Genomic DNA, 14,614 nt, shown 5'->3' with positions numbered 1-14,614 from the left:
GGGAGCATGGGACTCAAAGTACCACTGTGACACCCTGCACAGGTGGTGACATAGTTAAGCTAATATAACTAATGACACTCATACGAAACATTTGTTTACCATTTGATGCAGATAAACTACAAATAGGATTATTACTGCAGATAAAAAGGAGAGCATAAGAAAGAAATCAAAAATATTTGGCGAATACGAGAGGAAAAAAAAAAAAAGCATGTTCATCTCTGACACAGAATAGTACATTACACACAGAGTATTTGAAGTGATATTTTGGAAAACCGGTCCCAGTTCTGCAGAAGAAGTATATTCATAATATGCAAATTAGAGCTCAGTCAAGATGCAGCAGAACTGGCCAGACGGGTCACAACCTCGTACTCCCACACACACACACAAAAGCACATCTGTCACAGTGACCTCTGACCTCCTGTATTATATAAGGGTGCAGAGGCAGGGAAACGGCCCTGTTGACCCAACTCCCATCTCTTCTTCTCATTTTAGCTGCATTTTTCAGTCACAGTGGTTCATGTTTTCAGTTAATCTCTGTCTTATTTCTTCAGATGGTCTGACAACATTGTTTCCCCAAAGAGATTTTATCTGAACTTCATGTCGGCCAAAAACATACATGGTTGCTGAAAAGCCTTGGCATATGACTGAAGGATAAACCAGTTGTTTGCCTTTGAATGGAATCAGAGAAGCGCAACAGGACAAAATGTTCAAAATCTGTGTGTGGTCCGCCACCTAGTGGTCAGGCTACGACCATTCCATTGGATTTATCAAGATAGTTTCAGCTGTGAGGTGCAATGTTTGTTACACCCTGGCTGGCCTGCAAAGCCTCAACTAATATCAGTTTTATAAGTATTTATTTTGAACTGCCACCTAAGTGTCATATTAACCACAGTGGACCTTATGATGATACCAAAGGCCCCAATACCAAACTTTCCATTTTACAAATTGATGAAACTCATATGTAAAACAAATTACAGCTGCAACAAAATGGCAAATTGTAAGTTGGCTTTTATTAGTGGAAATTAAATATTAATTATAAACAGCAAGTGCTTTGATTAAACTTAAAAAAATAAAGAATCTGTTGAAATAAAATACAAGACCAAAGACATGTGGGCTCAAGTTACAATGTGACAGTTTCATGTACAATTCCATCAAAGGGGAGAACTGGTATGAAAACCGACTACTGATAAAGTCAACAGACGGATACAGCAGAAGTCCCGCTGTAGACCTTCATACGTTGCAGCTGCCAGACCTCGTCACCAACCTCTCACCTGACCTTTACCAAACCACAGCAGCTTGAATCAGTGGTGCAAAAATCTGCACAAAACTCAGGAGACTTCACCTTTATGTACGTTTTTTTTTTAAAATATGCATGTGAACCAATGTATGAGCATCTTCCAGTGACTGGAAAGCAGCACATTTTGACTGATCTACATGACTCTGACACCAGTACTCAGTAATGTATGATCACTGATCATACATGTCAAATCTAATTCACATACTGAAACACTTCATTTACACATACAAGAACCATTCTTCAGGTAAATCTTGGTCACAGCACTACACATAGGCAGGGGGAGTTAGCTGTAGTCCCCTTGTGGCACAAGACCTGTTCTTGTACTTTTATGTGCCAAGTTGCTCTGATCAGCAGCCTCGTGTGGATCACAGCCTTTCCAATCAGTGAGTGACATACAACAGCTCTAACACCGACTGCTGAATATAAACATATGTAACTACAAAGCCTCCTTCATTTAATACCAGCAGACAGTGTAAATCTGTTTCCTTCAATCAAATGGATACAAACTTGAGCTGAGCTTACAAGATACCAAAGCAAGTGAAGGACATTGACTGTATGTCTGAGGACAGCAGCAGAGTTAAAGACTGCAGAGAGGATTATAAATTAACTAAAGCTCAAAAACATTTTTATCATGCCATTTGTGTTCTAAAAGCTGAATACTGAACTGCATTAAATAATTTAAGTTTAGAAAATACTCCTAAGTTACTTTAAAACACTTAACACTTAAACCCTCAACTAGAAGCTGACTGAATACTTAGGACAGACTCTCCAGACAAACAACATCTCAGGCCTGGGTCCACGCAGTCTTTTATACACCATCTGATTTAGAGGAGCTGCATTGTTTTTCAGTGCGTGTGTGCTTGGCCGATGTCCGACAGATTTCACATCTGACCCAGGTCAGTTTGGGAAAGCTTACTCATCAACTAGCAGCGAACATCCCAAACATAACTTATATATTACATCAAAGGCAGCTGCTCCTCTTATTCATTCTGCCAAACAAGCCCATGGAAAAGTCCCCTGGCTGCATCCCGGTCCAGAGGCCAGAGTTGTTTTCCAATTGTAACGTTATGATCCGGTACTGCTTTGTTGGACCAGCTACTCCTCATATTTGTAACTAGCTGCAGTGAAAGCTAAAGTGTTCTTCCAGGATTGAACATGGTCCATGATGTACTACAATCCACAAGTGGTCCAGGGTAAATGTGGTTTATACATCCATGTGTTGGGTTTTAAGATGGTAGAGGACAACTGGAAAGTGTCTGATTCTCCTTGCCATCCGTCTTCCGTATATGTAGACATTTCCCTTGAACTCTTCAGTCCAGAGTAATTCTTGGCATAACATCTCAGGGTTGCTCCTGGTTAAGACTGTGTATTGACGAGAACTCCTCGAGCTTATTTTTCAGTCACAGCTCTCAGGTTTGTTTAGATTCTCCATGGCAGAGAGACAATTTAAATGGCCACAGATGTGTCGTCGCTGCAGACAAGCAGTGGCTCCGTGTTCCAGTTGTACCTCTAACCTTCACTCAGGACAGATGCTTGATTCTTGGTGTGGCGGCTCTTGAGTTGAGCTCCAGGGCTGGAAGAGGGGGTGAAAAGTCCCCTGGGGCTCCTCCAGCGCTGGTGCAGCACAAAGTCATAGTTGGCAGTGGTGCACATGGCATAAAATACATTGGCTTTGTCAGGGATCTGGAGCTCTGAGGCAGAAAGAGGAATTAATTGTTTATTGACTTTCCCTTAGCTTATTTCCTTTTCACTTCCTACATTTTTCAGAATTAGATGGACAGTATTTTACAAAAATATTTCCCTTTTAAATCCATTTAGAATAAATGAGGGCAGTGAAAAGCAAGAGTTGTTCTCCAGCTGAGAATTTAGACCCATTCAGTGTCAGTGAAGGAACTGATTTTTGCTTCTTCCACCTTAGACTTACTGCTATGCATTATTAATGTTTTTTAGAGGCCAAAAGCTTTCCTGCATTAAAATGAAATATTGGCAAACATTTAGCCAGTTTGTACAGTTTGATTTTTCTTTTTAGTGCAAAAGAAAAGAGGAATGACTCCTGCATATGAGACTCAACATTACATAAGATTAAGTTTAAACCACTGTCTGATGTTGCTTGACCGGCAGCTTTGCGATTCAGTACATAATCAGAGCTCTTGCTCATATCTTGCATTTGATCACAAGTTAACTGGTAAAAACACAAACTTGCATATAGTGTTAAAAACAGAAAGGGAAAGCCCTGCTTAAAAAAAACTGTAGAGGAAGTTTTTCTTGTTCTGAGCAGGTTACCTGTTCTTGAAAAAGATCAGACTGCTAGAGGGAATATTCACCTTTCCCATTGCCGAGCACCTGAGAGAGGCTGAAGTCATGGCAGCTGGCATCCTCCATGCTGTGTTTCTCAAGGGCTCGTTGAATCACCTGAGGTGTATGGTCCTGACTGGTCAGCTGGAGTGGAAAAACAAAGGGGACATTTTAAAATCCAACCAAAGTCAAAATCTTACATTTGTAACCAGAAAACTTATTAAGGTGACAGGGACGTCTTTAGCCCCGTTTCCACCCAAAGGAACTTTCTCCAGGCAACAGGAAACCTTTTGTGGAACTTAGTTTCATTGGGGCGTAGTTGTGTAGTTCCAAGTCCCAAGCCTGAAGTTTTTCTTTGCTTCATATCATTAAAAAGTTTGTATGTTTGGGGGTGAATTCATTTTCTGTTGTTAGTTTTGTAGTAATTGATAAAAAAAAAGCCAGGGGCATAATTAAGAGGATTCATTCCTAAATCTCGTGCTGATAAGATATTTTCTTATTTGCAAATATCACAAAAGAATTCCTAAAGAGTCACATGTGTTACTCATACATGAAGGGGTTGAGACAGGTCATTCAGCAACACCAACTCCTCATACATCTGCTTTTGTTTCTTGTTTTACAAAAGTGTCAACTAAGTCAACCAGCAACAGGATGGCTGACCTCAGGAAAGCACAGTTACAAAACCACTGTTCTTACCAGTATGCTCTTATAGACGTTCCCATTGCTGACACACTCCACGCTGACCCTGATGATGCACGAGTCGGCGACCTGTTTGTTGTAGACGGGCAGCGAGGCCTGAGGAGAGCAGCTAGAGGATGGCGAGTCGGGGCTCAGCACCAGACAGGAGGAGCTGAGGTCTGGAGGAGTGGAGCTGCAGGAGGAGCGGGACAGAATGGGCGAGGAGGAGGAGGACGGTGTGGTGCTGGAGGAGAAATCCGCTGCTACATTGTGCAGAGAGCCTGAGAGGGACTGAGGGAAGATGAAGGGAGAGAAACAGGAACAAATGTTAATGTTACAGTTTTAAGACAGTTTCCTTCAATTGTTTAACCAGCCAAGTAGCAAATGCCCATGAAAAAGTCTTTGGTAGTTTTATGTTTTTGCTCATACCTTGATTTTGAGTCTGAGTGGGGAGGGCTGTGGGGCGCAGAGATCCTCCATGTCAGAGCTGCTGGAGCCAGATGACGACACACTAATCTGGTCAGCGTGGGTCTTCCTGAGGCAGCTGTCACTCACTGTTCGCAACCTGCGCACACAAACATGTGCATAATTTAAGCTGAGCGACTTTTCACTGAACAGTAACTTAATTTATTTTGATATATTAGCAAGAAAATCTATGTTCTGTTTGTAAGCAATCACTACTCCTGCCATTTAATATTAAAAACATGGAACTTATGTAATGTATTATCTGTTAGTTAACAGGATTTCTGGCCTATGAATTTAACATTTTGTACTAGTATAACTTTTTGAATTCAAAGATGCCTACTTCTGACAGGTTTGTACATAGGAATGGTTTTTCAGACTTACGACACAAGTTTCCTAGCGAGAAGACGACTGCTCCACATGCTCGGAGAGCTGGGACAGGGGTCAACCGGAGGCTCCAGGTCTCGAGACAGTTCATAGCTACAAAAGGAAAAAAAGATGTAGACATGACACACGTGGCTTTTGACTGTGTGTCTACATTATGGCAGGGATGTCGGTGTGTGTCCCACCTCTCCTGGTCAGTGAGCAGCGTGTGTGCCTGCAGCCAGGCGGTGATATAAGGGTTCACTGGAAGGCTGTAGTGGGAACAGCTGGTCTGAAGCTGTCGAATCTGGGAAAGAATTTCAAACTCCTAAAACAGAAAGAAATAAAACAAAAACACAGGTAAACACCTGGAACAGAAAAGAATAAAACAGAGAACAGGGTAGAGAACAAAATCAAAACAGAATTTGCTAGTGGCCACTCATCTAAGACACCACTAAGGGGCGACACCTACCCGTCTGCGCTTCTCGAAGTTGATGAGTCCACCCTGTGGAAAGGGCAAACAACCAGTGTTATACCGTACAGCATCATAAACCTATAGTGTCATAAAAACAGCAGTTAGGTTTGTGGGTGGGATGTGCACTCACCTCCACAGTGTCAGTCAGTGCTGTGTCCAGCATGGTGAGGACAGTCAGATATGTGCCCAGGTACGGTACAACACCACTAGTGAAGTTCTAAGGACAAAAATCAAGCCACAATTTTACACCGCAGTAAAGAGCACGACTGCACAACTGCCAAAAAAAATACCAAACTACTTATTACTATTTTTTGTAAATACTTTAATGTAATACATTTGAAATAAGTAGGAAATACAAGCATGGTAAATTCTATCAGATTAGTCAGTCATCGGCTTGGAGCAGGATTCTTGTGTCTGAGCAAGAGAGGACATGATATTGAGCTAACTAAATGTAATGCCAATGGAAATACAAGAATAACTACAGCGTGAAAACAGAAGTCCACCACTATTTTAAACAGAGTGAATACACATCAGCTGTGAGATTTTTATCCACTGAATTAACAAACTGAAAGAAGAAGAAGAAGAAGAAGAAGGGAAGTGGACATTTGGAGTCTATTTTAGCAAAGAATCTCACTTTGAAAAGCAGCTTTTAGGGAAATAGAACTGATGTTTCAGAGCTTTGCCTTTCTCTTTCTACTGGTTGGCATAGCTGAAACATTGCCTTCAGTCAAACCCAACACTGATTTCAAACTAAACCATGGCTATTTTTTTGCATGCAGGACAGTCTTACCGTCTGTCTGGACACCGGGCAGAGCCGAGGTGATTTAGAGGTCGGGGTGGCACTGCTGTCCAGCTGACTCCCATCCTACAGAAAATGCACAACAGCACTGTCAGTTTTGATTAAACAAAATGACTCACATTCAGGAGGTTAATGCCAGATGACAACAAAACAGACATTATAAAAGTGTTCTTTTCAGGGTTGAGCACCTGTTGACAGAGCGGGAGGGTGACGGCTGGTGACAACTGTGTTACAGACAATTTCATCCACACATCGTTGTGTGTGCGCGCACAAGAAGAGTTAATTAGTTGTACCCACAAAAAATATTAACTGCTGACTAGCACTGGTGTCCAACTAGCCACTTTTATAGTTGTATTTGTGTTGCCTACTAACAATGGCCTTTTCATTATCTTACTGAAACTGAGCTACTGATAACAGCATTATCTCTAAATCTGCCTTCATATCAGTGGTTTTTCACAGCAAACAGCTCAGAACTAAAGAGCTGCAGGTGAGCTGCAGACTGAACAGTCAGTCTTATGACTTACACAAACATGACATTAAATCATTACGAGGATAACTAATTAATTATTAAAGACAATATGCATACAATACATTCAATAAGTGAATTTGTGTTTATGTTTAAGAAAATGAACATAGTAGAAGCTATGCAAGCATTAAGAAGTCAAACAAAGGTGCTGTGGAACAGGAAGTAACCTGTTATTTTCTTACTGCAGTGTCATTTATTCCAATTCAGTCATGAGTGCATCCTTCCACTGGTGCACTCAAATATTTAACTACACAGATTTTTCCCTCATGAATTAGGCAGAGCCTGCATCAGCCCACGCTGCCCCGCTGTGCGTTTAGGTCAAACACGTGTAATTACCTCCACCAGGATCTCTCTGCTGGTTAGCACGCAGTTCTCATCAGGAAATGTCTCACAGAGGTTGTCAAAGGTGGCCATGCTTTCCCTGAAACCAAACACATTCAGTCTGTTAAGGTTTTCTCCACCTTGAGAAAACCCAAAAAGATAAGCCGTTCAGAAAGCAGAGCAGAGAAATCCATTAATGAATCTTCTCCTTTTGTAGGTTCACTAACAGAACTTGATGTGCCCACCTGCTGACAGCTGCCCAGGTCTTCTTGAGGCGATATACAGCGTTGGACTGCAGGGCTGAAAGGATGGCCCTCAGTGACGAGAAATTCTTCAGCTGTCTGCACTCCTACAGACACACACAAATGGTAGTTTTGTCATACAATGCTGACAAAAGTTACAAGCTGCTGTATTAGTTTCATGAAATGTTCTGACCCTGACCTGTGCAACCGCAATCCACCCCTCAATGATGTGCGCTCTGTGGGTGGGGCTGGCATGTGAGCAGAGAGGTGAGCTCGGGGCAGTGGAGGGGTACAGGAAGGCAGAGGAGGAACTTGGTGATGAGATGGGAGTGGAAGGGGAGGATGGGGACGGGCAGAGGAGTGAAGTGATGACACGGTTGGTGACAGTGTTGAACTGGGAGATGGTGGCACGGACGGTGGGCGCCAGGTTTTGATTCTCTTTCTTGTCACGCTGGGACCAGACACAGCCCAGGCAGTGGAAGGGCACCACTCTGACAAACAGCTCCTGAGGCAGAAACAACAAGAAGGAGAAGCAAGATGGTCAAAAGAAATGAATCGGATGCTCACATTAATACAGAGCTTCGAGACATATGTTAATGAAACCTACAGCATCCAGTCTAGTCAGCTGCTCTGCCACTTCTTTCACAGGGAAGTCCATAAAGTTGCATTTGTCTTCTTCCTTAGGAGACATCTCTCCTCCAACCTCCTGATCTCTGTTGTCCTGCTGTAGTGATTCACTGCTGTGCTTTGACACAGATCGGCTACAACCTGTCAAACACACCGAATCATAAATGACAATGAAACAGACTGACAGAGAACACAGATGAACACGCAACAACACGTCACTATTTGAGCTGCAAAATCACATCTATGTCAGGACACTGTAAAGGTCTTTTTCTTCATTAAAATTGGTTCAGATTGTACTGGGCAGCTTCCATTCCAGATGAGAAAATGTGCAACTATGAGATTGAGACCAGGGCGTTCCTGCTGTCAGTGAAATTACCCTGAATTATTGAACATAAAAAAAGTCTGTATGGTTATTTGAGAGTTATAGTTGATGTCGGTTTACTCCTCACTATTCACCTGCAGCATTTACTTATTCCAATCCCTGAGTGATCGTTGTAGACCTGACAAATTACAGAGTTCTACAAAATCTGGAGCTGTTGAACTACTGTGAATAAAAATGATGGATGACAGGAAATAGAAGTGGTTCAGTGTAACAGGTGGTCTGCAAAACTCTCAAATCATTCCCCTGAAAATGTATTCTGTGACATGCTTGAAGCGCTAATAAGATCATTAACACACACAAAATAACACAGTGTGTATCTACTATACACATCCCTCACCATGACAATCGCTGCCTGTACCTTGTTCTTCAAGCCTTTTGAGCAGGCACTCAGCAGACTGAGCTAGGCGTCTGAAGCAGAGGCGACGCCGCAGGTGGACACACAACAGCCTCAGGGCCTGAAACTGAGGCGGCACATGGAAGTCTTCACTGTATTCCTCCAGCCACAGGCGGATTACCATGGGTAAAGCACTGAGGGGGGGTGAACAAATTAATCTTAATGAGATCAAGGAAGGACAAAAAAATCAGCATATTGTGTGCCAGTCTAAAAGAGGCATGGCCGCACTCACCTATGGGGGCAGACAACATTATCCAGGTTGGCAATGGAGTCATCTCTGTGGACAAAATAAACACAACAATGCATCACCTGAATGGTTAAGACATCACCACATGAAGGGACAACATGGTACACCTAGGGTTAACAGAACAGATCATGGAAAAGCAAAGGTCCTGGGTTCAACCATTGCAAATGTTCATCCTGAGGAAATGTCCTACAACACTTTCAGGCCCTTCAGAGACAAGCTGGCCTTGCTGCAGAGAGACAGAGTCAACAGGAAGATGTGTCTCTCAAGTCAGTACTGGTATCATAAAAACATAACTCAGGGATTGTGTCATGCTGTCACATTTTCAGGAACATGTCCAAAGTTTATAACAGGGTCTTTATTGCATGAATGTGTCACACAGATTTGGCCGCACAGGAAACACATTGCCACCAGTACCACAGATAAGAGGACAACTGTTCAGCAAAGGTGAACCTTTTAAAAATGAACTTGCATTTTATTATTGCTATTCTACCGGGTCAGACTGAGGCAGGTACCATCTTCAGTTACTGTAAGTGAAAACGCTCCTCCACTGGGTGTGGAATGAAACAAAGCCCCTGGAGGCTTTGTCAGTTCGTGACGATAATACCCGTCATAGAAACTTGCCTAGCATCAATAGTTTTGCTTTGTGAACAGCTGAGCTAACGTAGAGAGGGTGTTACATTACTGCCTCCTTTGTCAAGCCCAGTTACACATATGCTTCACTTTCATTTGTATGCAATGGCATCCTTTCTAAAAACAGCACACACTGAAATAACACATCAGTGTCAGTAACATAAAAAGCAAAGATAACTACAACCCTCAAGCCAGTACCTGGCGTCTGGTAAGGATAGGCGTCACTGGATGCAGTAACTTCACTTATCATGCACAAAATATAGTTTTCAAGTCAACTGCGCTTGTTCTCTTTCTTGCTGAGCATTAGATGACAATATCCGCCACTAAATATGAAGCTACAGCCAGCAGTCAGTTATCTTAGCTTTGTATAAAGACGGGAGACAAGCAGAAACAGTTAGCCGTGATCTACTCCAGACGTGAGAAAATCTCCCATAAAACTGTAGCTTGCTATTTTTACATATAAAAGCTCCTTGTAAGCAGAAAGAGCAAGGCTGGGTGTTTCCCCTGTCTCTATGCTAATCTAACTGGCTGGCTTCACAATGAATTCGCACACATTCAGTTGGTAGAGATCTTCTCTGTTAACCAAATGTATGTGTGCAGGGCCTCAGTGTGACTGCTTCTCACCTCTGAAACAGCAGGTCAATGAGCGTGCTGGTGGAGGTGAAGGCCCTGTAGGTGGAGAGGAAGATTCGGACAAAGTCGGGCTCCTGGTTCACGGGGTCCAGCAGGTGGGTGACCAGTCGCTCCAGGGAGCCGGCCTTCAGTCTGCGTACCTTCACCGTGTGGTACTGGATAAAGCTGGAGACCGTGGGGAGTTCCGCCACATCTGAGCTTGGCTGAACGGGCTCTCTGCGCAACGTGATGCCAAACACGGCTCCGTCCTCTTTCTCCTCCCCCCACTCCTGCACTGGGTCCTGCAGGAACAGATGCAAGGTCATCAAGATTTGGCGGGTACAGTGATAACCCTATGTTTTCTGCTCTGCTCCTTTATTTATGATAGTGTGGGTTATACAGAATAATGTACTACAGAGCAAATACTACATAAATAAATGTAAAAAAAAAAACTCAAACTTTCTCCAATAACATAATTTGTGCAAAAATCAAATAGTCATAATATGCTTTAAAATGTCCTTCTACCTGATAACATCACGATTTGCTCCTTCAACACTCAAATGAATTACTATCACAGCCCCACATATCTACACAAATACCTCATGATAAATGCATTAAGCCTTCAAGCTGAGTACAAACTCTACGTCAATAACCCTCATTCATGAAACTGTGCTTGCGACCCAGCCTTGAACTCTGACGCACACAGACACCTGGCGAGTGGATGGATGATAAGGCAAAGAGGCATTCACGGACATGTGTGTTTACAAGCGCAAACACACTGACAATTTACTGAAGAATGACAAGAGTTTGACAGTTACATTGCAAGTGCTTAGCAGATATCAACAACAATATGCTTCCCCTCACATAATACAAAGAACCAGTGCGACATGTTTGTTCAAAGGAGATCAGGAGGCCTTTCTTTGCCCTGAGCTGGTTTTGACATCAAGAAGTGAAGGTTTTTCCATCAACTCTTTTGATAAGGGCAGTCATAACATCGTGATAGTTACTGGAGCATTATATCTGCATCAGAATGCTTTATTTGAGAAGGTGCATCTCCATAAGTCAAGCAGTTCGGTGCTGTTTTACTAAACAAAACCTTATAATTTCCAAAAGATAGCCTGAATATTATCTAGTATTTAATATCTTAGGTTGTGACAAATACAACTTTTAAACTTATTATTTAAGCAATGAGAAAAACTGACTTCAGATTATCATTTGGTCATATTAACACAAATGTATTCAATTACAGCCCAGCACTACAAGACTAGGTTTTACTGTGAACACCCCATGACAACAGGTACATCAGAGCACCGATGTAAGGAAATAACAAGAAACTCCTGCACAACATATGACAAGCACACCCCCCTGGACCCCAAAGTACAACCTCGGTGCAGCAAAACAACTGAGACCACTGCAGCAGAAGTGACTTCCACTTAAGGTTAGCTGCATGAACAAGTTTATAAAAGAACCAGGTAATGATGACAAGCCAAACCCGAGTGGACCCAGAATGGAACCTGAACGACGTTGACCACAGTATCTACGCACCTCATCTTTGACAAACTAGTCACAGCCCTGGAATGAGGCTTGATCATTGCACTGGTATGCAACCTGTGACCACACACGGGTTTTATGCACATATTTACAGCAACAACAACAGAGGACCGCGCTTGAAAAACACCTGACAGACTACCTACATGTGCCAGCTGCCGGACACAATGAGACGGTGGTGGATCTGCACTGAATGAAGATATTATATTATTAATATGTTTGTCCTGGTGACTAGACAGAGAATTAAGTTCGCACGTAGACAATACTAGAAAAACTGATAAAAACAAAGTGACACCGTACACACATTCATGTTACTCTTAGACAGTAGCAGTCATTTAACCTACCAGTGACAAGTGCCATTTCCCCATGCTGCTTCAGCTCTTGGCGTGAATAAATCCAAACTCTTGCAGCTGTAGGTAATTGGACCGCGGCGAAGGCAGGACTCAAGGATTTAGTTCAGTCCTCCCACAGGTCACTTCAGTCAGAATTATATCTAACACTTTCATTTTTGAGCATTAACCTAATGAGCTACTCTAGAGGTCGGATCTTTACACTCACAACGGGTGGACAAGTTTGGGCGAGGAGCAAGGGGATGAACGGTATTTTCTACTGGGCGGAGCTACCAAGACAGGTGTGGGCGTGGCCAATCCAATTGACCAATAAGCATTAGGGAATGAATGGCATCAGATTATTATTATGTAAATTATAAACTGATACTGCTAATAATGGGACTAGTAGAGAGCTACATAAAAATGTAAATAAAATTAATATTATAATATAGGCAGTGGCAGTAGTATACAGTATTTGGGTTCAAAGTGCCCAGTGGTGGACAAAGTATTCAGACCCTTTAAAATGTAAATCTAGAGCAATTTCATGTGAAATATTGCATTACAAAACAGGGCAGTGCATAGCAACAATGCTCAAATACAGAATGTTGCTAGATTTAACTCCTTCAGCAGGTAAATTATATATATCTTATTGGATGTGTAGTGTCATAAAAACTCAAAAATACAGACAATGCAGTATTGTAAAAGTACATCTCCCTATAATTAAGTGCAGTATTAAAAGCTGGTTCCTACACACATGTAAATGCTCAAATAGGTATATTGTCTTACAACAATGAACAGTGGAAATTTCCACTTTAAAGTATGACTACTTAACTAGGTCAAGTGCCACATAATGTATGACTTTTAAAGGCACTGCCAGGCATTGAGACAATGGCTTGCAATATTTTGTCATTAAAAAGCTAGCGCTGTGTGTCCAGGTGAGCCAGTATTGCCAGTTAGATGTAGGTTGTGGGTTCTGGTGTCACGAAATGTTTACAATATAAAATGTTGTCATTCTGAATGTCTATACTGTAAATCTATTATGTTGATTTATTCTATTACATGTCTGTCTGCCCTTGAAGAGGAGTCCGTCCTGTGCTGCTCTTCCTCAGGTTTCTTCCATTTATTTCCCCATAACAGGATTTTTGTGAGGGGGTAGTTTAGGATAGACAGTGCCATAGTATGCTGTACAGGCTGTAAAGGGCCTTGAGGCAATTTTGTGATTTTGGGATGGACAAATAAAATTAGCCTCAGCTTGATGATCAACAAACCGCGTCATGGTTTGTATCTGCTTGTTGCAACCCAGCGCTATGTTTGGTGGGTTTGAATACAGATAATATTTTCTTGGAAGCAGACAAGAAAAAGTGCAGCCACAATCCCACTTCTTATAGACAACGTAGCCAAAGTGTGGTTGTATTCCAGCTTTAGGCCTATCCCATGATTGTCACTGATTTTATCACTGTCGTCACTCCATCTAAACTTTTGTCCCTAATTAAATGAATGGCAGCAATAATACTGTGACATCCGGTTGCCAAACATATAGTAATGTTCAATTGATATCATGTTGACAAGTTCCTTGTCTGGATCAAAAGTAGGAGCATCCGTTTTAAAAAAGCTCCACCATGTATCATAACATTCATTCATTCATTCATTTTCTACCGCGTAGTCCCTGAACGGGGTCACGGGTGTATCATAACATTTTTTAAATATTTCAGTTTTACAATGACACCAGTGATCGTAAGACACCAGAGGATGTATTCTGTCAGCTACAGGTGAGAAGTTGATTTCAGGCCAACATCAACATGCTATGAATAGTGCTTCGCAGTGCCTCTACCTGCTTCTAAAGAATCCAGTCAGGACAGTTTTTCTAGACACCCTTACGTTCCTGTCCACAGTATCAGGGGCGTGGTGGGACATACCACATAAAACAGGCCTGCTGTGCCTTTAAAAAGAATGTTCTACTTTGTGACTTTAAGGGAGCACAAACTGGGGAAATGTGTTAGTTAAGAACCTGAACACTAAATTTCATACACAGTAACACTGAAACCCAGAGCAGATGGGACGTCTTCACCCAGGCTGTACAATGCTCTTTCAGCTCAAAGAATGAGCTTTTGTCTGCTCTAATGAGTGTCTGTCTTTTTCTGAACTAAAAATCTACCATCATTCCTCCATGTTTGCCCATGCCACCCAGCCTTTCTAAAGCTGCTGAATTTTTTACCAAAGAGCAAAGAACCGGTGCCAGGAGAGACCTCAATTAGGGCTGATTAGACACAGTAATGGGTGATGAGGTGACAGTCGAGTAACAAGTGGAGCATACCAGCAAGATGATGCAGGAACATGCAGAAACCATTTTCCCTTAAATGCCGCACGAACAAAAAGTGTCTTTCAGC

The 14,614-nt window shown here is 42.2% G+C and overlaps 1 protein-coding gene across 5 annotated transcripts in view; it reads right to left on the bottom strand.

Annotated features, from left to right (window-relative positions):
• Window positions 1-992: 992 nt before the first annotated feature.
• The window catches only part of rgl3a (ral guanine nucleotide dissociation stimulator-like 3a), a 16,074-nt gene continuing 2,452 nt past the window's right edge, over window positions 993-14,614 (bottom strand). For 3 of the 5 annotated variants that reach the window (XM_020596282.1, XM_020596283.1, XM_020596281.1), the window contains 16 exons: window positions 10,363-10,652; window positions 9,094-9,138; window positions 8,805-8,995; window positions 8,066-8,226; window positions 7,658-7,963; window positions 7,462-7,565; window positions 7,232-7,316; window positions 6,361-6,435; window positions 5,701-5,787; window positions 5,568-5,600; window positions 5,302-5,423; window positions 5,117-5,212; window positions 4,700-4,835; window positions 4,289-4,561; window positions 3,622-3,736; window positions 993-2,988 (listed from right to left, as the gene is read on the bottom strand). In XM_020596282.1, the coding sequence (XP_020451938.1) occupies window positions 2,807-2,988; window positions 3,622-3,736; window positions 4,289-4,561; window positions 4,700-4,835; window positions 5,117-5,212; window positions 5,302-5,423; window positions 5,568-5,600; window positions 5,701-5,787; window positions 6,361-6,435; window positions 7,232-7,316; window positions 7,462-7,565; window positions 7,658-7,963; window positions 8,066-8,226; window positions 8,805-8,995; window positions 9,094-9,138; window positions 10,363-10,652 (2,301 nt within the window). In that variant the 3' untranslated portion in view covers window positions 993-2,806. Of the gene's footprint in view, window positions 2,989-3,621; window positions 3,737-4,288; window positions 4,562-4,699; window positions 4,836-5,116; window positions 5,213-5,301; window positions 5,424-5,567; window positions 5,601-5,700; window positions 5,788-6,360; window positions 6,436-7,231; window positions 7,317-7,461; window positions 7,566-7,657; window positions 7,964-8,065; window positions 8,227-8,804; window positions 8,996-9,093; window positions 9,139-10,362; window positions 10,653-12,242; window positions 12,490-14,614 lie in introns of those variants that run through there. The other 2 variants (XM_020596285.1, XM_020596284.1) reach the window with 2 other exon arrangements.

The sequence above is a fragment of the Monopterus albus genome, unplaced genomic scaffold (assembly GCF_001952655.1).
Source record: "Monopterus albus unplaced genomic scaffold, M_albus_1.0 scaffold29.1, whole genome shotgun sequence".
Lineage (NCBI taxonomy): Eukaryota > Metazoa > Chordata > Actinopteri > Synbranchiformes > Synbranchidae > Monopterus > Monopterus albus.
This window is presented reverse-complemented; position numbering and strand designations above follow the sequence as displayed.